The sequence below is a fragment of the Mya arenaria genome, chromosome 5 (genome assembly GCF_026914265.1).
Source record: "Mya arenaria isolate MELC-2E11 chromosome 5, ASM2691426v1".
NCBI classification, from domain to species: Eukaryota; Metazoa; Mollusca; class Bivalvia; order Myida; family Myidae; genus Mya; species Mya arenaria.
The window spans coordinates 30,049,586-30,076,908 of record NC_069126.1 but is presented as its reverse complement, the minus strand read 5'-3'; the positions used below and the strand labels follow the sequence as shown (position 1 = coordinate 30,076,908).

Sequence of the window (27,323 nt, the reverse complement as noted above, 5' to 3'; positions counted from 1 at the left end):
ATGACTTATTAAACAATTTACATTCCTTTGCAACATAAGGTGCTATTCCTAAAAGAAACCAGACAGTCGGTGCTTAGCTTTATGAGAAAATTAACATCGAATTCAAAGTTTACATCGGCAGCAAGCACCGGAATGTTGAGAGAGGTTTCCCGTTCTTTTAGTTACAATGAAATTGATTAATCAGTTATAAAGACAATTTTCTTGATCAAGAGGAAATAAAACCAATCTTCACTGCAAATAAATGCGTAAATTTACAGCTACAAGTATAAAACAGTTTTCATTTCTATATAAATTTACGCTCTGCGCTATAAAAATCTACGTCCGCTGAATTATTTTCCTCCAACGAAGAAAACTACTTGTGCGATACGATTTGATTCGCGCGTAGTGAAACAAGCGAAGTCGATACTCCGCGCTGATTGGACGGCGCGTTTCGCTACTGACTTGTATGCAAATGATTTATACAATCCAGCAAAGGCAGGAGAACCACAAATCACGGGTTTTACTACCATCGGAATAGGTCATGTAGCCAGATATTAAAACATATAGTAAATTTATAACAGAAAAATGAACTCGTACTACCCAGCATCGCTTTTTGCTCAGTATTCTAGTGAAAATCACCATGTTGGTGCTAATGTAGGATACGGAGGTGGAAATTACGGACTATTTGCATCCAGATTCGCGGAACAAATGGGATATCATAATAGTACGTATAATAGTGAACATCAGCGTCTTGCGAACAATTATCCCGCACACCAGAACCATGACTCGAGCTCCGTTTACGCGAGGGAACACGGAACCCACGGGGCGCTCCACGGCGGCCTCGGCGGCCGCGTCCCCAGCTACCCGCCGGGGGAAGATCACGGACAGGCGCCGCACCGGAACTTTCCGAACTGTTCGACGGCCGAGGGGTCGTGGAACGGAACTTCAAATTCGCCAGATTCCACGCACAATAGCGGCAGTCCGTACTCGTCAAGTTTGGACGCACAAAACGGAAACTGTTCCGTGCTTTCGAAAGATTTGAAAGAACCGCAGAGTCCGGCGGAATCCTCGACACCATACTACCCGTGGATGGGAATCGTAGGTAGGTGATCTTTGCGTCCGTCTGTCCGTCCAACTGCCTGTTATTGAGTCTGTGTGTGGGCAAAATTTGAACTTTCAAAGAATTATAGTAACAAATGTAATTTTAAGCTTTTGTTATTAATGTTAAGAGCTTAGAAATTGCAGATGGCTGAAATGGCATACATATTGTGTGGCTAGAATAATGTGTGCGGTAAATCTATAAGGAATTCACGCATTTAGATCAGAATCACTTTAAATTTGCCAACAACCAGCGGGGCTTTCAATATAATGTACATTATAATCATAAAGGCGGCCATTTTGACTTTTTGTTAGTTAAGTGGTTTCGCTAACATCTGCAAAAATAAAAACATTAAATTAATTTACCTCAAGGGAAGGTTTCAAATACTCAGTTAAATGTCGGTCTTAACATTTTTAACAGGTGTGAATATACATGAATAAGTGATAAATCTTATGGATTCGGTAACAAACATTTCGCCACGTATATAGATAAATTGTGCGATCATTTACATAAATTATACATTAAATCTTCAATACCTTCTATTTACAAGATTACGTTGTTTTCAAAGATATTGAGTAACACCATAAAAATTAATGTTTACTTCAAAATAGATATGAATCAAGGATGCCACAAAATAAAAAAATAAATATTCTTGTATGAGACTGAAAAAAATAGTTTTCTATCAGTCCGGTAGATAGAATTATGCGTTTCCCGTGAATAAAAAAATAATAAAATAACCAGTATTCCAGTTTATAGCATTTATGTGTGTAGAAATATAAATGAAACACGTCCAAATACCAGGGAATTCCATAACTATCGGAAACAGGGTGAAAATGTTGAAGCTAATAATAAAATCTCTATCTCTTTTATACGGGTTTTATTAGTTTTATTAAGACTTCAAGATTACTAATTTCCCGACATTATTAAAGGTCTCGTGCCGACCATATTTTTGAACAATACGGGTGGAATTGAGCACGGGTAACTGGACCCGAGTGTAAAACCCGGCCCTCTATTTAATCCGCATGTTTTATGTGAAATTTGTGGATTTTATGTGTACCCATTTTGAGGGAATAATCGCTAATTTAGTACTCGCTCATAAATAAGCAATAAACAATAAAAATAGCATTAATGGTTGGAGAAAACACAGGGACTGTTTTGTGTTTAGCCGATTCAGACATCATGTTTAGTTTCTTTCAGAAATTCAGATGTGCGGGAATTTCATGTAAAACTATTTTGGTGTTTTGACACAAGAACTATTTTCTAACACATTGGATATAAATTTGTGCTGCGTTTCTGTAAATATTGCTTTATCTTTAAGTATATTTTTTTGTGATTTGTTTCATATACAGTGTGAATGAAAATTGCATTTATATTAATAGCGGTCAATTTCGTTAACAATTTTATTATATTTTAATGATTTTTTTTTCAAATTCTAAGGGCATAAAAATGTGTTCAGTATGTTTATAATATGCCGGTCGATTGCTTTAGTTTATCATAGCGTATTTCTTGTGTTGTTTTATTTTTCGAAATCCCAAAGGCAAAAAAATGCATAGTTGATAGACATATATTACGGTGGTCAGTTTTCAGTTTCAAATTTATGGCCTGTCGACATTAAATTTTAACATGTCGATGACATGTAAAATTACGGAGACATTTTAATTACAAATTTGAAGGATTAATATATAAACTTTGATTGAGGAAAAAAATGACAGTAGTCCATTAAATTGGGAATAAAAAGGTACTTTTGACTTTTGACAAAGACGTATTGATGGGTAAACCGGGGTGTGATCAATTTTAACATGGACTTTTATTATTTCCGAAAAAAAATATTCGGCGCTTTTGCATGTTTTAAATTATTTTTGTTTAAGCGTTCATGGAATAGGAAAATAAATCCGTTTATGAATATTCAGAATATGAGAGAATTGTTTTACTGGTGAATAAAAAGATGTAATAATAATATTAATATTAATAATAAAAATAGAAATAATAAAAATACTACTAATAATAAAAATAATACTTAATATAATAATAATAATAATAATAATAATAATAATAATAATAATAATAATAATAATGATAATAATAATAATAATAATAATTATAATAATAAAGTTAGCTAACTGAGCAAAAGACAAAATTCAGTACAAACAATGAATTTAATGAAACAAAATTCATACGAAGTGAAACATTTTTAGCCAAAGAATCATTGAAATGTTAGTTTTAAAATAATGTTTAGGTACCGATTAATAAATTGAATATGTCTCAATAAGTTATCAATTAAAATGGGGTCAGTTTAAAATAAAATAAAATGGTCTGTTATATTTGTTTAGCTTTAAACAGCGCATTTATTTGTCACATTTTTCAAAATCAACACAAAAATAATTGTTTAACTTTTTTTGTGTTTGACATTTTTTGTAGTTAGTCATGCGATGAGAAATATCCATTTCAAAGATTTGGCTGTAAGCACAGAAATCACACAGACATGATATTTGATAAATTTGGACTACTTTTTGGCTGATGTTTTCAGAGGATATTCGTTTTTAACAAACACAATGTACATCAGAAAGATTTTTTATTTTCAAAAAGGTTCAGGGCATTTAAGATATTTCAATCGCCTAAATAATTATTCCATTTGATTTGTATTATTATAAGTATTTTTTTTATAATAATAATAATAATAATAATAATAATAATAATAATAATAATAATAATAATAGTAGTAGTGGGGATGAAATTAATACTATAATCATGATAATTATATAATCATTTTAGTAGTAGTAGAAGTAGTAGTAGTAGTAGTAGTAGTAGTAGTAGTAGTAGTAGTAGTAGTAGTAGTAGTAGTAGTAGTAGTAGTAGTAGCATTAGTAGTAGTAGTAGTAGTAGTAGTAGTAGTAGAAGTAGTAGTAGTAGTAGTAGTAGTAGTAGTAGTAGTAGTAGTAGTAGTAGTAGTAGTAGTAGTAGTAGAAGTTGTAGTCGTAGCAGTAGTTAGGATAAAATATCTTCGATAAAATAACCTGTTTTACCGAAAGTAAATGTGACAAATAACTTCAGAATGTACATGCAGTTATTTTCAGGACTCTCGGTTTAATGTGTGTTATTCAAGTACGCTTTCATTCGACTGAGATAATCGATTAAATGCACCATAGAGTATTCCTTTAACTATCTCGTTTTTAATCAAGCATACCGCGTGTTTTTAACTCGTAAAATTGTTTTTACATCACTAATTTTACTAATATTGTTGCTGTAGTATCACAAACTGTTTGTTGCATTAAATATAAGATATGAATGCCCTAGATATTTATATATTTATGTGTATTTTTGTTTTTTTAACTAATTATTCGTTTCGCAAGATTTCTAATAAAATCTCTAGCGTCTCATACAAAAACACACTTAAAGGAGCGTATGCGTTTACTGTTTTAAGTGCTGTAAAATGTATTAATTCCTGAAAAATATTATTTTATTCCTTTTTTCATCAATATACGACTTGAGAAACGGTTGGTTTTTAATTTTATACAAACTTAAAATAAAACAAACAGTAAAATAATATAATTGTCTGAAGACACCCATGATGTTTTTTGACTCTCAAAAGAAACAAAATATATATTTTTATTGACGTTATAAAAATCGTTATACGTACAATTTGAATCAGTGTAAAGCGAATGAAGTTGTGTTGAATTAACTTTATACTTATTAAAATATACATAATTTGAATCCAACGTAATGAAAAGTCCTATTTTTATTAAATTAACAAATAAGAAAACAAACTAACAGTCTTAAAAATGCTTAGCCGCTGGGGCATTTGTACAAACATCGCAAAAACAAAATCGGTAATACTTATACCTTTCATACATGCTTTTTAAAAATAAAGCAATACCAGTGGATTTATAGAATTCAATTCTAATAACACATACAAGAATGCGTATTTCAGTATAAGATACCGTAATTTTCAAATGTGTTTTTTTCAACACCAATTTGAACAAAAAATCAATGAATATTCATTATCAATTTTAACAAATTGTATATTTTATGTAAAGTCCGCCTTTGTTTCCCGAATAAAATCATCGGTACAAGCATCAAACAAAAAACATAAATTTGCTCTACTTTTATCTTTTAAGCACCTTTAATATAAAAAGATATAGGCTAATCAGTGAACAGTACATTCTTTCAGATAGGCCACCGACCGACTCTATGACACACATTTATAGAATATTAGTATTTTTTTTTTAAACATTAAAGTATTAAATATCCTATAAATGTTTGAAACAGAAAGGAGGTATTAAAATAAATGCCTTTTATAGACAAAGCGGCAATGATCTCTAATGATCGTGTGTTGTTATTGTTATTAATAATTAATTCCATATAGTTTAATACCGCAAATATGCCATGAAATTCAAAGTGCACAAACGTCGCTTTTATAAGGGTTTTATAACTGTTCTTTAGCATTGTGATTAATTCGTTTTAGAATTATATTAAATTCGAATAAATGAAGCATTTTCTAGCAATAATACAGCTATATTAAAAACAGTGGAGCACATACATGTTATGTACATGATTAAACTATATATCGTGAAAGTTCATTAAAGGAACCCGACCCCTAAATAAGGTGGGGTCTCATAGCTCTATAAAGACCTTTAATGTTAAAATTAGATGACTGGTGACCCCCATATAATTTTGGTTATTATTTTATAAGTAGTTAATGTCTGATTACTTACACTTCAAAATTTTAACCGAAAGTACATCATAAAGAACAGAACAGAACATAGCATGTATTGTTGACTTGGAACATATACAGTTAATCGTTATTACAATAATATAAACACATAAATATATTACAGTTTGTACATTTTCTCTGTATTCACCAGAAATCAAACGAAAACAGACCTTTCTGCAATTTTGGAAAGACGTAAAACGCGTTTGAATCAAGATTTTCGGTAAAACTTTTACTTTTTAATTTCTACAGACAGACCCCTTTCGAAAAATACCATGATAATATGGGATGACCAGACATCAAGAATTTAAACATTTGCATATCCGATACCGTAACATAACGTGAAATACTTGTGTATTAGACACCTTAACGAGTTCTAGTAAAATGAAACCATATCTACAATAAACTTCATTTTCTAACAATGAGAAAATAATGTCTTAATCATTTACGCGGGGGATTCTCTCCATTTATGTGGTAAATACAACATAAAATCTCACAAATTAATGATGGGAAAATACAATCTAATGAGCGGATTTCTTGAATAGATTCACCTTAATTGTCAACTAATAACAGGGGCTTTCGATCTAATTATTCCGTATTATGCAACCTATATTTGTATCGTAGGGGCCTCAAGCATTGTAAGGGCCATAAAAATGTTTTATGTGCGTTTTTGACACAGCTCGGACAAGGGTACGCGTATGAGAGAGTTTCAGATGTGTCGTAAATAACGAAATGTTTTAAACGTGATGTCCAAGCTTTATTCATGCAACAGCTAGAATATGTCAGACAAAAAACAACATAAATCATGAAAATGTACCCCGTATTTAAAAAAAAATCAGTGTTGATTTTCAACACTTTACGGTAAACAGTTTATTGACATATTAAAGTTATGACACCAAATGTTCATTTAATTGACAGCAAATATTCAAGATAAGCTACTCGGATGAAAAATGAGTTTGGTATATTCAATAGTCCAGCTGTGAGTCTTGCCAAATTAAACAAATTGACAGATATATGTAAGCTGAATACACAATCCAGCAGAGATTATGACTAAAGAACACCTTAAAGATTCTCTTGTGATATCTGAAATAATATCGGGCCATTGCATTGTGTATGATATTTAGAATAGTATTTAGTATGATATTTAGAATAGTATTGAGTTTGATATTAAGAATATAATTATGTATGATATTTAGTATGCTATTGTGTATAATGTACAGTTCTGATATAAAAGTTTGAAAACATTTAGATTCAACTCAATTCAGTATTTTTGTTTCTTCATATAATATACATTCCATTCGTATGCTCTGCAAGATTTAATGATCTTATTTCTATATTATAGTTTAAAGTCGCTTTCAAAACAATCTTAACATAAAGATCAACATATAAAAAATCGAAAATCATTGATTTTAAAACTAGCTCAAAAACATGCTCACACAAAATATGGACAGTCAAGATAATTGTAGCATCATGTCATTTGGTGCGTAACCCTTGAAGGGTTTTGTTCAATAATTGTCAGATAATACAATAACATTATTAAAGAACATTTGCTCGGCTATCATACCTTGATAATTCCTGAAGTTTTACAGCGAGTTATGAATAATGTTTTATTGATAATATTAAATTTAACTGGCCATAAATCAACATTTCTGAAAGAAAAGATTAAACAGATAATTTCATCGGGGTCTGATCCGATCTTAAAAGTGAAAACAAAGTTGTTTTTAATGGGTATTGCTTTTCACCTTTGAAATTGAGTATATTTAAGTGTGCGCAGGGTGCATAAACCCACTATTGAATACAGAGCGATTATGATCTGGGGGTATAACCTTTCTATGTGAAAACACGACGAGGTCGCGACATTATTACGTGTGTAATGTCATTTGCCATACACAAAAGTCTTAAACCATATTGCGTGCGAGTTGCTACTTAGCAAAGGTTTCAAGTCGCCCTTTTGTAAACCATCGAGTCATTAAGAAGTATAGTATTTTAATCATTTTGCGTGGGGCATGCAAAATCATATAGTAAATAAACAAACAATTGAGATAGATGTTTATTCGTGTGTTTTATTGAATTTCAGACCGAATGTCATCATTGTTTACATTCAGTTTACACATGAGTAGGTATTTGATCTTAGTGCGTAACCTTCTTCTTAAAATAACTCGCGGTGTATAAGGCTGCATGTATTTTCTTGATATAATATTATTCGTTAATAGATTTATATATGACTGTTTAATTATTTTGTTTATTTTCCCATTATAATAAATATATTATGCAAACAAAACAGTATACATGTATGGGCTGAGATATATACATAATTGGGACAAATCTGTTACAATAGTTATGTGCATTAAAATTGCTATACAATAAATCGGAAATTGTTTCATGAGAAGTGTATATTTCTTAATATACCTGATTTTAGAAAGAGCCCATCTACCGTAACCATAGTGACTTATAATAAGTTTGGTGGCAACCTTTCTGTAATTCAAACCTGCACTAATATCATTGTCACTTGTAATGCACCAGTCAATTGTGACCCCCCCCCCCCAGGTCCGGGGGTATACCGGGGATAGCCGGGGAAATGGGCCGTGTTTTTACCTTTCAGGTGACCCCGCAGTGCCGGGTGAATGTGGTGGTTTTGTCTTCGCTTTAAATATGGCGGGGGATGGGCCTTACCTAGGGTCCCTTGGGTGCGGGGGCATTTGGCGGGGATTTTACCATCTGTTCGTCCCCGCAGGGTGGACATAAAGTCAAAGTCTCCGCTATTCCCCGGACCGGGGGGGCCGTGGTTACAATTGACTGGTGCATAAACAGAAAGCATTGTCCATTCAACACAGAAAGACCGAACAAATGTTTGTGTCCACTAGCGGATCGGGGGGGGGGGGGGCGTCAAATGTTCCTATTTATTCCAATAAAGAATGAAAAAAGTAATAAAATACGGTTCTACGGTATGCAAGTAAAAGGTTTCGTCCCCAAGTTAGACACTTCGTACGTCAAGTTCTGGATCTACCCCTGGTTTCCGGTTTCGGTTGCATGACCTTACCTACTTGTTTTGCACCAAACTTTATTTTTGCCAACGGACAAAAACATTCTTTATGTCATTTCATCATCCTTTTGCGATATTGTTTGGGTAGTTACATGCGGGGGAACGACGTAAAAATGTACTCTGACAAAATAGCGACGATTTTATGTAGAATATTCAACGCAGAAAGTCCGAACTAAAAAGTATTCGTTTCCGGTTTCTGTTTCCTGACCTACATTAATTATATTAAGAACAGAACATAACAGAACAGACAGTTTATTCGACTTATACAAGTTTACATCGTGGAAATGCATACAATTATAAATAAACACATCACGCTTCTAAACTTAAATATATTATATTATATAATTGACACAGCTTAAGTATAGACGAAACAAAAACATCATGATTAACCTACCATATATATCTTTGCATTGGAATTGGAAGCAAACATTATTTCATAGCTAATCAGTGTGAGGAATCACGTGACATAAAGGGGTTCTCACATGGGTCACCACAGGTCACAACCGATGCAAACAAGTGACGTTTATTTCTGAATACCTTTTTTTGACAGAAAAGATATGAATATATTTCTTAGACTATAAAATACTATGTTATTTTCTGCTTCTACACGTGAGAAATATGTTAGATTTGCTTGTATTTCCATGATGATATCCTTGGCCAAAATTTCAACCTGACGGAACATATCTTAAATATTCAACACGTGTATAAGCAGAAAACATCATAGTTTATACAGGGTAAGAACATTTTCCATATATTTTGCGTCAAAAAAGTATTTTAGAAATAAACGTCACTTAAACGTGTGTTGTGACCCGTGTTTAACCATGTGAGAACCCCTTTAAGTCACATGATTCATCACCCTGTAATGTGAATCGAATGTACCTGCAGGGACAAACCAATGAATAAAGCAACAACAACAACAACTGGAGTTGGTCATAGTACAACTGCAGACTTTTACAATGGCCACAGACAAAATGAGGAACACCCGAAGAATCATGATTTTTGTTCTTTGTATATAAACATATATCTCCATTTATACATGATGACCAATTAAGTATGCTTTGCAAAAGTGATTGGTTAATATATTCTGGTACTATGCGTGGCTTAACACTTTGCCCAGACAAATGAGTTTTATGGTCATTTTATGATCGCCAACAAAATGATCTCCTATATTTTGTGTTCATGGCTTACAGAAACTGGAATCCCTAGATCAATGCAATTTTCATCGACCAAATCGCAGAAACATAAATTCGCCAGCAAAACTTGAGCCGGCTAACGTCAGTTCGTATGAGCTGCTGAAAATTAGTAGTATATCCCAACACGCAAAGCGGATATTGTTCGGATCCAGAAGCCGCCGACGATCAATATATCTCTCTTAATATTTATTTTTTTGGAAAACTCATGAAATGAACTATTCGCAAAAAATAATGATAATATGGCAAAATGTTGGGATTGTTCGATGTTGTCTAAACATAGTGAAGATGGAAAAGGATTAAAAATAAATATGACTAAGAAAGGGAAAAGTGTAAAATATAAATGATATAGAACAGTACAGAATGTTTATTAAACTTAAGAAATAAACAACTCATCGTTAAAACACAAAAAGAAAAAGGCATCTATGAACATATGTGTTTTGCATATGAATAGTTTTATAAAACATTCAGTGTTTTTAAGTCATATAATATCAACGTATATATCTGCCCTCTAGACAAGACGCAGACAACATGAATCATACTCTTTTGACTCAGACATAGATATACACACGTTGGAAAAAAGAACAACCTTTATGTGGACTGTATTTGTTGAATGGTTGTCTCTGGCTGGTCCTCTGATGTGCGTTGCCCACTGATCCATATGCCATTGAACAATAGCGCAGTAACATTTAGTGCTGGACTTGTCCCTGTTATTGCCTTTGCTCTATTGACTAAGACTAAGAAATATACTAAAGCTAAGATGATGAATGAGACTTAGACTGAACAAGACTAAGAGATTGGACAAGACTCAGAAATTGACTGAGACCTAGAATGAACACGATTAAGAGATTGACTAAGGCTAATATATTGTCTTGACTTAGACTAAGAGTTTGACTAAGACTTAAAATAGACTAAGACTAATAGATTGACTAAGACTAATAGATTTACTAAGATAAAGAGGTTGACTAAGACAGGTGCATACATCTATAGTAAACATGACTTCAAAATAAACATTGACACGTAAGCAGATAAAATGAAGAAATCTTTAAGCATAAGTAGTAAACTTAGAAATAGACATGAAAACGAATATAGAAAACAATTGTATAATAAGTAGACATGAGAAAAAATAAAGACAAAACCTGACTAAGAAATTGACACGAGAAAGAATAAAGACCAAGCAATAGCCATGCAAAACAATACGGAAAATAACTGATTACAAATAGACATGAGAAGGGAAAAAAGCAAAAAGTTGACTAAGAATTAGACCAGCATTAACATACAGTAAAATATAACTAAAGAAGAAAAAGACAGTACACTCATAAAGAATAAACAAGACCTACCAGTAGACAACGGAAACATATAGAATGGTCGATTAAATCAATGTTCTCCTTCGCCCTAATGGTCTGTTCTTGTCTGTTCTGTCCAAAGACACCGCCACGAAGAGACCACCTAATAGTCGAGACCTCGAGATCACCAATGTTAATGTTTAGGATAATATTGACCACAAATACCGCAGAATATAATTTAGTTACAATTAACCTTCCATCCCGAGGAGTTGAACTTAAGCATACAGGGATTTGCCAAACTGATAAATGCTATTATACACAAAGGGACCATTTTCGGTGAATTATCCAAGGCACGAAGCCACACAAGAGAAACTCGAGATAGATGGTTGGGGGCATTTATAGTCCGTTTAACGTGATCCTTAGTGTTTATTGATTGGCCAAAAATAAAGAAATCAAAAGTTGATGGTAAATGAAATTTCTGAATATGATATTTATTATGAATATGCGATAAAACATTAGAATTAAAATTACAGGGTATTTTGACTTTTAACTAAATGCAAGGAGTTTGAACGTACCGACAAGGACATTTCAGTGTAATGCAGGCGTTTTTGGATGGTGGCGGGGCCCTGTGGTAGGGAAAAATGGCGTTGTTTTGGCAAAAAGGGGAAAATAGTAACAAGGTTCATATTATGTTCAACTTGTTTCCAAACCTTTCATTCAACAAACCTATCGACATATCCATGACTGGTTGAATATTGCTACATTTGCTATGTTTCGAGGTCAATGCTTTTCTTTTCCTTTTAAGGGGGATGATTTTACCCGGGTAGGGAAATAATATATACATTTTCAAGAGGAAAATTATGCTTAATTTCGGCCCTCAAAAAAGGCCGGAAAAACACTGAATGCTTAACTATATAGGGAAAAAACAATGTACGTTTCCTTGACATTTGTGTGGGCATCATAACAGAAACAAGATCACTAATAACTGAAACTATATCCAGCAGACCATTGCCCACGGCAACACCTCATATCACCAAGGGTTCCGTCAGCGGCCAACAGTACCGACGCTAAAGTTATAAAAAGGATATATGTCACAAAGCGCTTTGAGGCCCCCTGATCATCAAGTGTCTGTTCCGTCAGCGGCCATGGCTCGCGTGACAGACGGTCGTTTCGGGGCGCCTGATGGCCGATCGGCCCTGGAAACACGACGTTGTCACATCCGCTTGTCCACATGACAATTATATTGACTGAAAATATACATCTTTGCACACAACACTACGTCAAAGTCTGCTTGTTGATCTGTTGGGCAAAATGTTGTACAATAAATTTGCTTTTTGGGTTTTTGCATAACAAACGAATGAACGAACTCAGCCAGGACATGATTTTAGACAGAACTGTAGTAAAATGATGAATTACAATGATTTTTTCTGTTTTTATTCTCACTCAAACATAGTTTAATCTGCAAAAGAAGCAAGTTTAGAAAATATCCTACATTTGATATCATGTCACTGTTGGAAAATTTCAGTCTGCAATAAAACCGCTTTCTGTCCTTCATGCACCTCGGTTTCATTTTAGTAAAAACAGAGAGAGTAAAACAAATATTTTCGTTAAAAACATGTAATCAGATTTATTGTTCTCCTACCGAGATGTAACTAGCTTTTATTCGCATTGAATTCGATGCAGAAAACAAACAAGATTATCTACATGCGCATGTCTGCAGTTTGTCAAAACTGGAACATTTTTATGATTCTAAATGCATATTTACCACCAGATAAACTTATTTTTGCGTCACGTGATCATTATGGAAATAATTCTCTGAAAGAAACCATGATAAAAATATCACATTAAAAAAAAGGCCATTTTTTTGTCTGGTCTTAAGGCCTACCCTAGTAGGCAATTAGTTTTTGACGTTTCTAAATATACACAAACACATTCCTCATCATTATAATGTGTGCTATCTTATCTTACACATAATTACAGCGTTCCTCACTGTAATACACTACTTGATATGACATCAGAGAGAATGCATCTAAATTTGACACCAATGTGCTTATTTCCTGTGTCTATTTCATCCGACTACACGCACAGGTGTTCCACAAGTGATAAACATTCACACGCCGTTGATATAACCCATTCATTACACGCTAATGTTTACCTAAGGCAAAAGTCGTGTAGAGAAGTGGAGTACAGCGGCGGTGAATTACAAAAGCAACAGAACAGGCCAACTTGAAAATGTCGCCCATAATCGTTATTTCGTTACTTAAATGTCTTAATTATTATTCATGTAAAAGGTCCCGTGATTGAGCATATGGAGCTATGTACATTAAGTGACAAATGTGTTTGCAGACAGGTGGACGGTGTTATTGGTGTTATGTTCATTACTTAAAAATGTACTAAACGTTTTTTTCTAGACCACCCCAAGTATATATATAGTAAAATTTGAAGATGGAATTCTACGGTTTGAATTAGAAAACAACAAACACAACGACGATGAATAAGACACTCTTATGCTCTTTAGTAATAACATGGCTTTGTTCCTTGTCCATAATGTTCAATTTGTCATGAATTGCTACTGAACTGTCCCTTGTAGGTTACATTTTCCCCATTTAATATAAATTTTACTTGCAATCCATCGGATACTTGAGAAATACTATTATTTGGAAGCCATGTTGAAGGAAGGTTTTCATTTTGTACGGTCGCAAGAATTGGCATTTAGTTAACATAAAACGATACTAGCATTTCGTTAGTTAACATAAGTTAAACAATACTTGGCATTTAGTTAACATAAAACGATACTAGCATTTCGTTAGTTAACATAAGTTAAACAATACTTGGCATTTAGTTAACATAAAACGATACTAGCATTTCGTTAGTTAACATAAATAAAACAATTCTAGCATTTCTTAAGTTAACATAAATAAAACACTTCTAGCATTTCTGAAGTTAACATACATTAAACAAAACTAACATTTCTTAAGTTAACATAAATACAAAAATACTAGCATTTCTTCAGTTAACATAAATACAACAATACTAACATTTCTTAAGTTGACATACATAAAAAATAATAGCATTTCTTAAGTTAACATAATAAAATAATACTAGCATTCCTAGTTAACTTTAGTGTAACATTTCCAGTTAGTTTACGATTACGTGCGTCCAATACAATTCGTGAATGAACCATCTCGGAATAAACCTTAATCACACAAGCTCGTAAATAATTTACAACGCGTCAATTACATTGACATATGAAATAAATCACGTGATATGAAATCAATATGGTTTCCTATATGCTGGAAAAGTATGAATGATTCAGGGGGAAATCTTCAAAGCAAATTCAAAACAATAAATGGAACTCAAAACAGTGACAGAAAAGAAAAGGCTTCGGGGAATTCTAAGTAATGTAAGGAAGCAATTAGGTAGAAACGGGTTTCTTACGCTTCACTGTTTTTCACTAGAATGAAATGAAGGAAAAATAACCTCATACAAACTAGGGTTGACATGGCCAATGTAGCTTACACGGCAGCTTTTGTATTCGAACATTGGTTTGGAAATGTACATTAAATTCAAGCTAAAGAGTTCGAGGTATAAAATATTGATGGAGAGCTTTTATCAGTTTGTAGTGATGACGTTGACAAGATAGCTATTTCTTATCATGCATTGACAATGCATAGATTGTCATCCACATGCAACTACGACAGAGTAAATTCGGCGTGAAAACGTCAGGGTTTTTTCATTCTTGAACTTATTCTAGTCAATTATTCATTGAATCAATATCATAACTGAGCTGGTGCAATGAGCAAAACAAGCACGTGTTATTGATATGTAGGTCAAATAACATGTTGCTTGAACAGTTTAGGCGAGGTGCTTCTGCAAATATCTATTTATCAGTCTGCTTCCATTTTTATTCTTACTTAGAACATGCTCGATTTTAACTCTCTCGTTAAAACATTCATTTTGTTTTTCTCGTAAAAGCTTTATATGTCTGCTTTCTGTTTGATTCTTATTTAGAACATTCTCGATTTCAACTCTCTCGTTAGAACATTTATTTTGAATCCTCGTAAAAGATTTCATGACACAGGCCATAGTACAAATTCGTATTTCCATTCTTTCTCTGGACATTGCGTGCTTAATATGACACGGTGTCCAAAAATGTCAAATCCCCGTCACTGCATTTCATTGTGGTCAATGTTATGAACGGCCACCAAGGTGTCTTCGGAATGGTTTCATGCATGTGACTTATCCTCACTGAATGCAAAACTATCTTAACTCAATATTACAAAATCAGGCATTTATTTGTACTTGGTCCTCCGAGCATCACAACTGGTTTTACCTAAATACTAATGGCATGGAAGGCATGACATAGAGACCCCTATGTAATGTATTAACTTACCTTGAGCACTGAAGCGATGAAAAGGCCCGGTGTTCTCTGGCCTTCCCAATATGGTCGACTTCCCATGGACATGTGGTCAATTATTTCAAGCAGGTTTTAAACCCGGATCATATGTCCAAACATGATCTGTCCAAAGGGTTGATCATATAACCAAGATCACTGGGTCTTATGTTAACAACTTACGGCAGCCATAACACACTTGACTTAAGCTGAAAAGTTTACTTTGAACACAATAGACTTATGAAACATTACCACTCTCTATTACCCTTTTCATGATAGTGAATACATTTCAAAGTCATGTATCAAAAGAGACCTTATAGTGTACCTTTGACCTATAGCTATTTATGCATCAAAGTGTGATATTTTTTATTACCACCCTCTATTACCCCTTCATGAAAGTGAGTAAATTTTAAAGCCATGTACCAAAAGAGACCTTACAGTGTAACTTTTACTTTTATAGCTATTTATGCATCAGAGTGAAATAGAGTTTTTATATTTATTACCACTTTCTTTTACTCTTATCATGATAGTAAGTAAATTTTAAAGTCATGCAACAAGAATACCTTTAAGTTATGGCCACTGGACCCTTAAATGTGCACAATGTAGGTTGATGCAAAAATATTCATTTTAATGCAAAATCGTGTTAAACTCATTTCGGTTTAATGATCAAAACAAAAAATGCATGTTATTTAGATACAGATAAAAAAATATATAAGCGATGTTTTGGCGTTTATGATAAAAAATGCATGTAGTTTAGGAACAGATAAAAATATATTAGCAATATTTTGGCGCTCTTTAAGTGGTGAATTTGTGGCCACATAGCTATTAATTAAAACATTACATTTATAAAGGCTTATAATGTTTCATTTGTACCTAGATCATATATTTTTTTTTATTAAATCATTAATGTCAAATGGGTTAAAAATCATAATGCATTAAAACTAAAACTAAAATATTTTTGTATCAATCTTCCTTGTGTATGCATTAGAAAAGAAGTAGATTTTGTTATCTTGTATATTGCACAACTAATATTAGACTTGTTCGGGGTTGTTTTTACTGTGTATCTTATCAGACTCATCATACATTGCTTGAAAAAAGTGGACATTAAAGCATAATATTATTTTGGAAAAAAGTTTGTCAACCATCTTGTGATCATACGGTTCCTTTTATTACAAATAGCAGACTCTGATTATCATTATAAGTTTGAACAACTGTAACGGGATATCGATTTAAATGAAATCGAATGAAATGCATTCCGTTATCTTATATTTATTCAAACAAACATTTTCGGTTATTCAAGACTTAAAGGATATTCGTTTCATTTAATTGGAAAAATGGTTATTTTTATCGATACTCGAAAGAAGATTACCAGTTAGATGTTTATAATCGGTCATATCAATATAAGAAACCAATTCATCGATGTAATAGAATGTGTATTTTATTGTCATGAAAGTGCATTTTATATGGACAGACTCATAAAATTAGCGATATTTTGCGCTTAAGCTTAAATTGAGCGTTAAAATAATAGGACATAAGCATATCTTTGGTACAAAAAGTTCTCTTTTAAAATCTTTGAATGTGCAATAGATCTGTGAGATCGAATAATACAATTTGCTTTATAACAAGGTTGTTTTTTAGCTTATGAACATTTTAATATCCATTATATCATCGTGTTCTAATAATACAGAATCGAAGAAAACGAAATAATTATGTTGTCTTAAGCTTACTTGCAAACATTTGAATAATAAATTGCTTGTTCATTTCTGCTTTTATCGTGTTTGAAATTTAAACCTATGCTTATTAATATCTGTCGGAAGTTATAACATGCAGGTTAACCCAAATTTATCAAAAGATCGTCACCTTCATTTATCAGCCCTATGAACTTGACCCTCTCCGTGCAAAAATTGTACAAAATTTATTACAAAACCCTGAACCGTCAAAACAGAGTAGACCATAAATCATGCTAACACGTTATTGATCTCTGTTTTTAATCTTTCCAATTTGGTAGGAGTCATAGCCGTTTGTTTAAATATGTTACCTTTTAACTTTAAATTTGTATTGTTTGTTCTTTCATTGATCTTGGGTTTAAGTTCGCGTGTGTTGGATTGATACGCTATTATTCGGTGATCCTCTGTCAATATGCTTGAAGAATCAGCACAATAATCAAAGCTATTCCATACCGCGTTTATCTGATAAGGTACAAACTAGAAATTGGAGGCCCCGGTGTGGTTTATAATTATATACAATATAATTGCTATGATATTTTCATGATATGGTAATTATTTTATTTCATTGTGAGCTGCATATGTGTATTAAAATGGAATTTGTGTACAAATTATACCCATAATTAAGATCAAAGGAAGGATTTTTACAAACATGGGTGGTTATCTCTCCGAATAAAAGAAGTCAACTTAATTGGGGCCAGTATTCATAAAAAACGAATTGAACAATTTCAATTTTGTGAAAAATTCTTATTTTTTGTTAAAGATGATTTAAAATCCCTTCCATTATCAAAAATTGTATTTAAATACATGCAATATGTAGAATAAGTTTTTGCTTATTTTCATGCTTTTGATGCACAACCATTGTTGTTTTACTATAAATTGCAACTTGTAAAATGGCAAACATGTTTAGCATGATCAACATTAAACCTAATATGCATTCATAAATAATGAAAATATTTTTAAGTAACAATTAAGTACGTTTCTTTCACACATATGTGTTCAATAAAACAATGTAATCTACAAGGACAACCACAGGAGCGAAACAATTAACAACGAGCTTGTTTTAAGGCACAATGCTAAGGCCACAGGCACTGAACAAGATACAGTCGAAACCCGTTGGCTCGATATCGCTTGGCTCGATTTCCTCTTTGGCTCGAACTTGATGTAAAGGACCGATTTTTTGTAACCTATGTAAAAATTCCCGCTTGGCTCGATATTTGCGAAACTCGAAGTATATTGGCAGGTCATTGGGATATCGAGCCACAGACACTGGAAAAGATAGTTTGAATTCGAATTCAAATATAAATTTATGAGCACCTTGAACTATAAAACGGTTGCTTAAATGTTTTGTGAACTTGGCACACAAATATCAAACAAACATGATTAATGAACACATTTACAGTTCAACGAGACACACTTTGCTAAGTTTCTTATTGTGCCTGAACTGCATGTCAGTTTGTTCTTTTCAAATGTCATGCAACCATCTTTAGAACTTAACAAAACTCTCCGGAGTATTGAATACTCTTTTTACTTGTTGGCATACCATCATGCTGATTGTTTAATGTTTCACTCAAGGTATGAAAATTATTTCTTCTCTCATTCCAGGTCCAAATTCGGCACAGCGAAGAAGGGGGCGACAAACTTACAGTCGATACCAGACTTTGGAACTCGAAAAGGAGTTCCAGTTTAATCATTACCTCACAAGGAAGCGACGAATCGAAGTGGCCCACTCACTTTGTCTAACAGAGAGACAGATTAAAATCTGGTTTCAAAATCGCAGAATGAAAATGAAAAAGGAACGCCAGTCGATAAAGGACTTAAATGACGCTTGTGTTAAACCTAAAAGTGGTGACAGTGCGAGTAAAAGTTCAGATGTGAAAGGTGACGATGACGATAAAAGTATAGATAGTGACGATTCTTCGTAGAGGGATATGTGATGTTCTGTAGCTGTTCTAAACAGAATGGGGAAATACAAACAGGGCCGCGGCGTTGATTGGTTGAAAAAACAACGGGAGTTATGTTTGTGAAGTTTGGGGTTTCAATCCAATACGAACATGCAAGAAGACGTTCAGAAGTGGTCTACCGATAAAGTGACCCTCTTTTGCATATTAGTGTGCATAATATTGACACATGTAAAGTATGTGATTTAACTGAGTAATTCTTTTCTGAGATGGCATTCTGTGTTTGAAGATGCACAGTAATGGATGATTGATTACAAAAATCAGGGACGATTATGATTGCAATAGTTATGTACAATTGACAACAAAATACACTAAACATGATAATATACCACAAAGGAGGTGGTGCATGTATACCTGGTCAGTTTTATAACGAGAAGTAGTTAAGTAGTAGGGTTAGTTACCTGGTTAGACGAGAAATTAGAGGGAATTATGGGGCAGGGCGAAAGGCTTGGTTGTAAAAGGGTAGATACTAGCTGGTAGGACAGGGTACAAAAATAAAATTGTAATGATAGTGAAAAATGTTCATTTGCTAAAAACAACGTTGTTGAAAAATATCATCCTTTGAGGGTTTTCGTTGACAATTGTTTACAGGGTACTATTTGCTAATGTACACACTTTTGCACAAAAAATGTAAATTAATTTTATGTCGACTATATGGGTATAACTTACTTACTATCAGCAAAAGGAAAATGAACACTGAACTTACTTTGTTTGTGTATATTGTATGATTCACAATTATACATTGACATGTGTTATACAACTATGATAAAATTCAACAGTCGTAGCATTCTGTTGTCGTTTTTTTATTTTTTTATTTTGTATTCCGATAACGTCTTTTATCAATATTAAAAGCCTGGTCAAGTTGTTTAAACCAGTTTATATTTAGTTTAGAAAGGATGATGCTAGGTTTTACCCGATCAGTTGCCATGTAAGCTCCGCCCCACCCCGATAGGCCGCTCCGAGCCCAGGGTAAAGCCAGGACAGAGGGCCCAAAAATGCCTGTCCGTCTGTGAAATATTTCTTCGGTCAATATTGATATATTTTCTTTCTTATATAAAGAATTTATCTTCGACCACAGGGTGAAGTCAGCAAAAAAATACTGAGCAATATGCTTAGACTTATGTCTTCTATTTTGGGCCCAGTGTATGTTTATGAAAGCACTGGCTACAGATAAGTATAAGTGTAAAACCATTGTACTTTACTATGAATGTGAAAACAATCATATAGAAAAGGGATAGCAAACTTGCTGTAATCAAGCGCATTCATCTATAGATGGCTATCGAATTGATTAAAGAATATGTAATATCCCGATTTTCCTTTGGCATTAAAAAAATCATAGCTTAACTAATGAACAATTCCTTAAACTATTCTGGTGTGGAAAAGTATTGTCATGCTAGAGTACATGTATAAATAAATTAATAACTATGGATATATAAACAAATCGTTCATATATATATTTTGTAATTTGACCTGAAATACTTCACAGACGTGCGGACATAAGAGGCTTTTCTAGTCAAACTTATGATCTATTGGTTATAAATAATTTTGTGTTCAAAATAGTTTCTGTTATCTATTTAAGTATGAGATTTTGTTGTATATCTGAGATATAAATTATATTATACTTACATGCACGTGTGAAATTTGTATGCACGTGCTTTTTATACCCGAACGAGAACTGTTCAGCTTCTGGGTACATGTATGTAGCCTAATAAAATATGAAATGTTTTCAATAAAAATAGAATAAGTTATTATTATTTTATTACATTTAATCTCTACTCATGTGAGCATTTTAAATTTCACATGACACGGGCGTAAATTTGTTATTATTCTTTGCATTTTCAAGAACACACGTGTTAAAGTTTATTCCTGTTTTTGATATGAAATATATGTTTCATTCTTTTTAATGGTTCAGTCAATTAAGATAAGAGTTATTACATTTATCTGAAGAAATTCTGTATTGTGAGTTAATCGCTTTTTTATTGGGGTATTATGACATAACAAGTATACGTCACACTAAAGATATGTACGTCGAAATATTTTCAAATTTCTAGGAAAAAGAACGGCCATCATCTTTTTTGTCTGGAGCTTACACATACTGTTCATCTACTGCAATAATAACGTTTGAGTTTACAAATGACGTCATCATTTATGTACACTTACAATTACATCACTTCCGGTTCTACTTATTTTACTAACTGAGCTCGAATTGGTTTACTTACAGGACCCATTAATTATATTGGCAATCACAGATAAAACTTCTACTACTCGTCCATTTAAAATATTAATTTTTTTTTTTATCATAAACAATTTGCAATTATTGTGTACAACTGCCACCTGTATTTTTTTCCACAAGCAATAGCCGTGTTTCCGTTTTACTATATAAGTCAAACATTTGTTTAACTCAAAATATTTTATGGTCTTTTTCAGCAACCGATTACTTCTCAACATTGACATATATTACGATTAGTTGCAGATTAGGAGTTCTCCTTTGGGTGTGGCTATTGTTGTTTTGTATGTGGTCAAGAAATGGCATGTCATTTGTTTAACTTTTTAGAAAAAAATATACCTGAAAAATCTTTGGGAATCTGGTCGATATAGTGGGAATTCTGTTTATAAATGCCATCCTTTCTCCACCAATAATACAATAAGCATGCCATTTGCAGAATAATCCTGATGCATCTTACTCCTGCTATTCATTGAGAGCGTCGTAAGATGTGTCTTAAACACACTACCACATCTTGCAAGTAGAAATATAGAGAATTATGGAGATTGAAACATTTATAAATGTTGTATCATATGTCGGTTGTAAATTGTATTGACTTTTATGTATTAAGATTTGTGTTCGTTACTTTGTTTTATGAGGGGTGATCCGAAAGTTAATTTCAGAATAAGAAATTTAGTTAATGTTGTCACTACTTTTGGGTCAACCCTTGATATTGTGCTATTGTCAGAAACGAGAAATATGAAAAAAATAATGTTACCTTGGTTGCTGACTTTTCTTTTGTAGAAATAAAATGTAAAAGACTAAATTGGGTTGTTTGTGTATTTGTAATAATTCATAAGTATGTCTGTTTTACGATGAGAAACGGTCGAGCTTCTAACACGTCGTTTGGTTTGATTGTACACATTTGAACGTTGACCGTGTAAGGCAGTCAACATTGACACACAAGTGACATGGATTAAAAAAAACAACAAAAAAACGAGTGAAAATGACAATTAACTTGAGCATGTATCTAGCGGAGCCAAGGTCACTTACTTGTTTGATTACATCGGTTTTGACCCGTGGTGAACAATGTGAGAACCCCGTTGAAGTCACGTGATTCCTCAACCTGAGATCTGACTCATATCAGTCCAGCAACACTTGTTGGAGTGATGCAACATTGCAAATAAGAAATCCGGATAAGGTAACAGTACACTCTTTATTGACCAAGAACAAATACTGGTAATTTGATAAAAACAAATGAAGAAAGATCTTTCAAGATTTAGAATCGGATTAAATCCCCTTCTTACAAGCGCCGTGTCACTCAAATGGGAGCTGAATGAAACTTTGAGTCGGTAATTAATGTACATGTAGGTGATAAATGTCTTGTCCCCTGTTTGTCATATGAGGGTAAAACCGTTCGCCTAGAAAGCTTATCATGCATCTGGTGCAAGCACAACAGCTATTCATGTACTGTGTTATGGTATGCTGCAATGCATGGGATAGGCTCAGGTTATTATTGGTAGATCTAGAGAGACTTTCACGTGACAAATAATAGAAGGTGATATTCATCGTCATCTAGTGAACCAACCCGCATCTGTTACAGGAAGTGACGTTTTTCAAATGCAAAGGTTGAAAATGGAATTAATATGAGTGACGTCATTTCGGGAGCATTGAATTTACAGGCTAAATGAATAAAAAAGAATGCAGTCCAATTATGTAAAAACTAGTTGTATGGAAGAGTATTACTAAAACGAAACAATGAACAATGAAACACTTTTAGGCTGATGGTATCGGTGTATAGGTCCTCAATAACGGTACAACAGTTTCTTATGGCACAAATATAAAACGTCAGTCACACATTGAGAAGCACATAAGACAACAATGACAATTCAGACGAATGAGTTTATGATGATGATGATGATGATGCTATTGATGATTAAGAAGTTACAGAAGTTTATACAGTATTTATCACGTGTCATCCATTATAAGTGTGTGTATATATACCTTCACGTGGTAAATTTCGTCATAAATGCTACGTTGGAAGGCAATATTATTCTTTGAATGAATACTTAAACACAGATAACTAATATTTTTCTTCATCATTTCAAATGAAACAAATATATGTCTATGCTGCTTAAAGAGCCCCGTCTTTGTTTTATTACAGAAGTTTGCTAAGATGATTAGTTTTTCTCAAACATTTCGACAAACCTTTTCCAAAAAAAATGTTTCGACAGTGCTCCATTAGATGGCGGTTTTGTGAAAAAGATTATTCGAAGTGTTTTAAGAAACTAAACTCTCAACCAAACTCATGTAAAAGACCGAAGGCGGGGTTCTGTAAGCGGCGTAGACTGCACTAGGTTTCATCTAAAACGGTGAAGAACTTGTTAACTTACCTTTGTTTAAAGTCTTCATTCGAAGCAAAATATTGTCTTCCGGGGGAGCATTTATGACGCAATGTATCACGTGGTATACACACACTGATTACTGGCGCAGGCCGGCTATTGAAGTATGTTTATGTAATTTAGTGTGCTTCATTAAACATTTTTGAATTTAAAATGATTTCCCGGAGGTTCGTTTTTTTCTAGTGTCTAAAGGCCAACATTTTCTTACACCGTATTAATGTCAATTTCAAACAAAGTGTGTGTCACTTAGCATAATATTAAATCCACATGAAAAACCATAAACCCCTTCCACAATTTACTTTTGTGGCATTGCATGTTGTCATTTATTGTTGTTAGCCATTGTTGTGAATAAGTGTGCTAAAATTGTGTTACACAAAGAGTGGGTTTATGTGAAAATAATGAACAACTAGGGCATCTGGAATTTGTGTACCTTAGGATAAGCCATCCATCATAAGGATGCAAAGATGTGTTAGTGCATTTAAGATATAAGCATCGATATTATTTTCATGTTTAATTTATATTCATCACCAATTTTATTATTTTTGCATGAATGACATTTTTGAACAACACCATAATGACGCTACTATTATAATAGGATATATTAAAGGGAGATAATAAAATTATACAATGATTAAATAGCAATTGAATTAATTTGTTTCTTAACTAATAAAATGTTTATATATATATAAAAAGGCTCTAGGTATAAAATATGAAAATATTCAAATTTGATATTTTGTGACTTGAAAATAAAACTTGACAAGCTGAATTTATTTTTTATTAATAATGAATGGATTACCTTTAAGAAATGTACACACAGGACATGTACAATTAAAATCAAAGTATAATTGTTTCAATGTCTCCTATATGAAACTTTTAAAACAAATTATAGCGTGCATCTTAAGGAAACAAAATGCTTCGTGTTGGAAAATGAGCTCCGGTATTTCATATTTTATTGCGTTAAACCACACGGAATGAAGTGGGTTTTTTTTTAACAAATATGACAAAATGTCTACAAATATGCTGGTGTATGTCTGCAGAATGTAGATTTATTGTTTATTTTTTTGTCATATCTCACTATTTATAATACATATACATATTTGCACATATTTGCACATAAAGCACCAAGTTCACAGCCATTATTTTTTAAGAAATATAAGAGCCAATATTAATACAATTTTCTTCCAAATACAGTGTCTTAAGGGAAAGTGGGCGCATTTATTTACTGTTTGTGTTTATTTCGGTCTTTAATTACACGGAGAAAAATAGAAGGAAGATGTTAAATTTTACAACATGAAAGATTAGGACGTATTTCTAAAAATGCACAAAATATTCCAAATTGTTATGTTTAGGGTATATGGTAAAAACCTAGAAAGATACTTCAATATGATATTTACAAAATTACTATAAAAATAAAAACATCTAAAACTGAAACATAAGATTGTTTGAATGTGTGTACAAGAGTATCTATTTAAAGTGACACCCTTATTCATAATCAATACAAGCAAATGTATAACAAACATATAGTTTTACTGATAAGCCTTTAACTACTTACTAAATAATGCATTTATGGAAAATATTAACTACTGATAACAAGATTGTAAGCGTGTATTTAATAGCGCAAAACTATTAAATGATTGGTGAGTGCTAAAAGATATAGTGCGATCTATCATCTCATAAGGTAGAAATATCGTGTTTTCTGCACATTTCTTTCAAATAAACCTCGGTACCCTTCATAAGAACTATATATATGTATATTAAAACTATTGTATTAATTGTGGTAATTCTTATTTGGGGGCAAGAGTGCATCTTTTAATACACACTGAAAACTACAGGGACAAGCACAGTAATCAAATTCTAAAAATAAACCCTGTTGAGTGGTACAAGGCAAGGTCTTAAACGACAATGAACTAGAGACACGACATACACTCTTAAAGATGCACTCTTACTCCAAAATAAGATTTACCACAATTAATAATATTGTTTTAATATTTCAAAAATGATGAATAAATGTCAAAAACAATGGTTCTTATGAAGGATACCGGGTTTAATTTAAAAGAAATGAGCATAAAACACGCTATCTCTACCTTATGATACTATATAGAAGACTGCAGTAAATCTTTTAGCATTCACCAATCATTTAATATTTTTTTGCGCTTTCTGCTATTCAAATCACGGTTACAATCTTGTTATCAGTAGTTAAGATATTCCATAAATGCATTATTTAGTAAGTAGTGAAAGATTTATCAGTCAAAAGTTATGTTTGTTATACATGTGTTTGTATTGATTTTGAGTAAGAGTGTCACCTGAACAACACAACAAACAAACCACACACGTATCAAAATAACTTAACCGATAAATGCTGGGATTGTCGCCTGTTTCTCTTAAACTCAATGAAAACATCTAGTTAGTTTCTTGATTTCTTTAAAAGGGAAGACAATTATATTTCCAAGGACAAGCCTGTTTCTAAAGGAATGTACAATTAGGCGACACCAAATCGTTTTTATGTTTAGCGTCAACTCTTGGTACCTAAAGCTTTCCAGCAATCCTAAAAAAAACGAGCCCCGGAAAAAACGAATACTAAATAAGTGATTTCATATATGAAATATAGACACCAAAGTCTACTTTGTCCACTCCGGACCATTCTCAATATGTGTTCAAATAAAAACTTGTATTTAAGTCTATTAATCATGGAAACCACAAAGAATGTATCATTTTCTGGTATCAAATGCCAAGAATACCAGTACAAAGAATGAAGTATGTTGTTTCCAGTTGAAACTATAGTTTAAGGAAATAAAAATATGCAGCATGATCGTAATATGGAAAACAGATTTGATTACATTGTACAAAGTAACATTATGTATCTTGTTAGATGTTTGTTTTGTCTTGCCGCTTCTATCTTTTACCAGTGTCTTGGTGAAATCGTATGCTTCTTGGCTTGTCCTTGTAATTTCCGCGGTATAATTATACAAAAATAATCTAAGACATACATTGCACTATACGTAAATGGTGCTAACATATTTTTCTTTTAGATACTAATATCTTGTTTTCGAAAACACAGTAGTTTGATGGAAATAAACTCCTGCTTTGGTGTCATATGACATTTAAAATTAGTGACTATTTAGTTATTTCGGTCTTTCGATGTTTTCTTACATTTTTGAACTGCAGTAATTCATAGTTATTATATGCAACATCATTGAAAGGAGTGACCCATTTGATAAATCTGGGGAAAACAAAAGAAAAAAAATCAGGTCAAATATAACTAAAGTTTTTAAAGGTAAGATGACACCAAAGCAGGAATTCATTCCAAATGCATACACTGTGGTTTCGAAAACAAG

At 32.8% G+C, this 27,323-nt stretch overlaps 1 protein-coding gene across 1 annotated transcript; it reads left to right on the top strand.

Annotated features, from left to right (window-relative positions):
- The first annotated feature begins 502 nt into the window (after positions 1-502).
- LOC128233532 (homeobox protein Hox-A7-like) lies at positions 503-22,412 on the top strand. The gene is made up of 2 exons (XM_052947241.1): positions 503-1,081; positions 19,028-22,412. Exons 1-2 carry the CDS (start codon positions 565-567, stop codon positions 19,345-19,347), a joined length of 837 nt encoding a protein of 278 aa, XP_052803201.1. The 5' UTR covers positions 503-564; the 3' UTR covers positions 19,348-22,412.
- Positions 22,413-27,323: the final 4,911 nt, after the last annotated feature.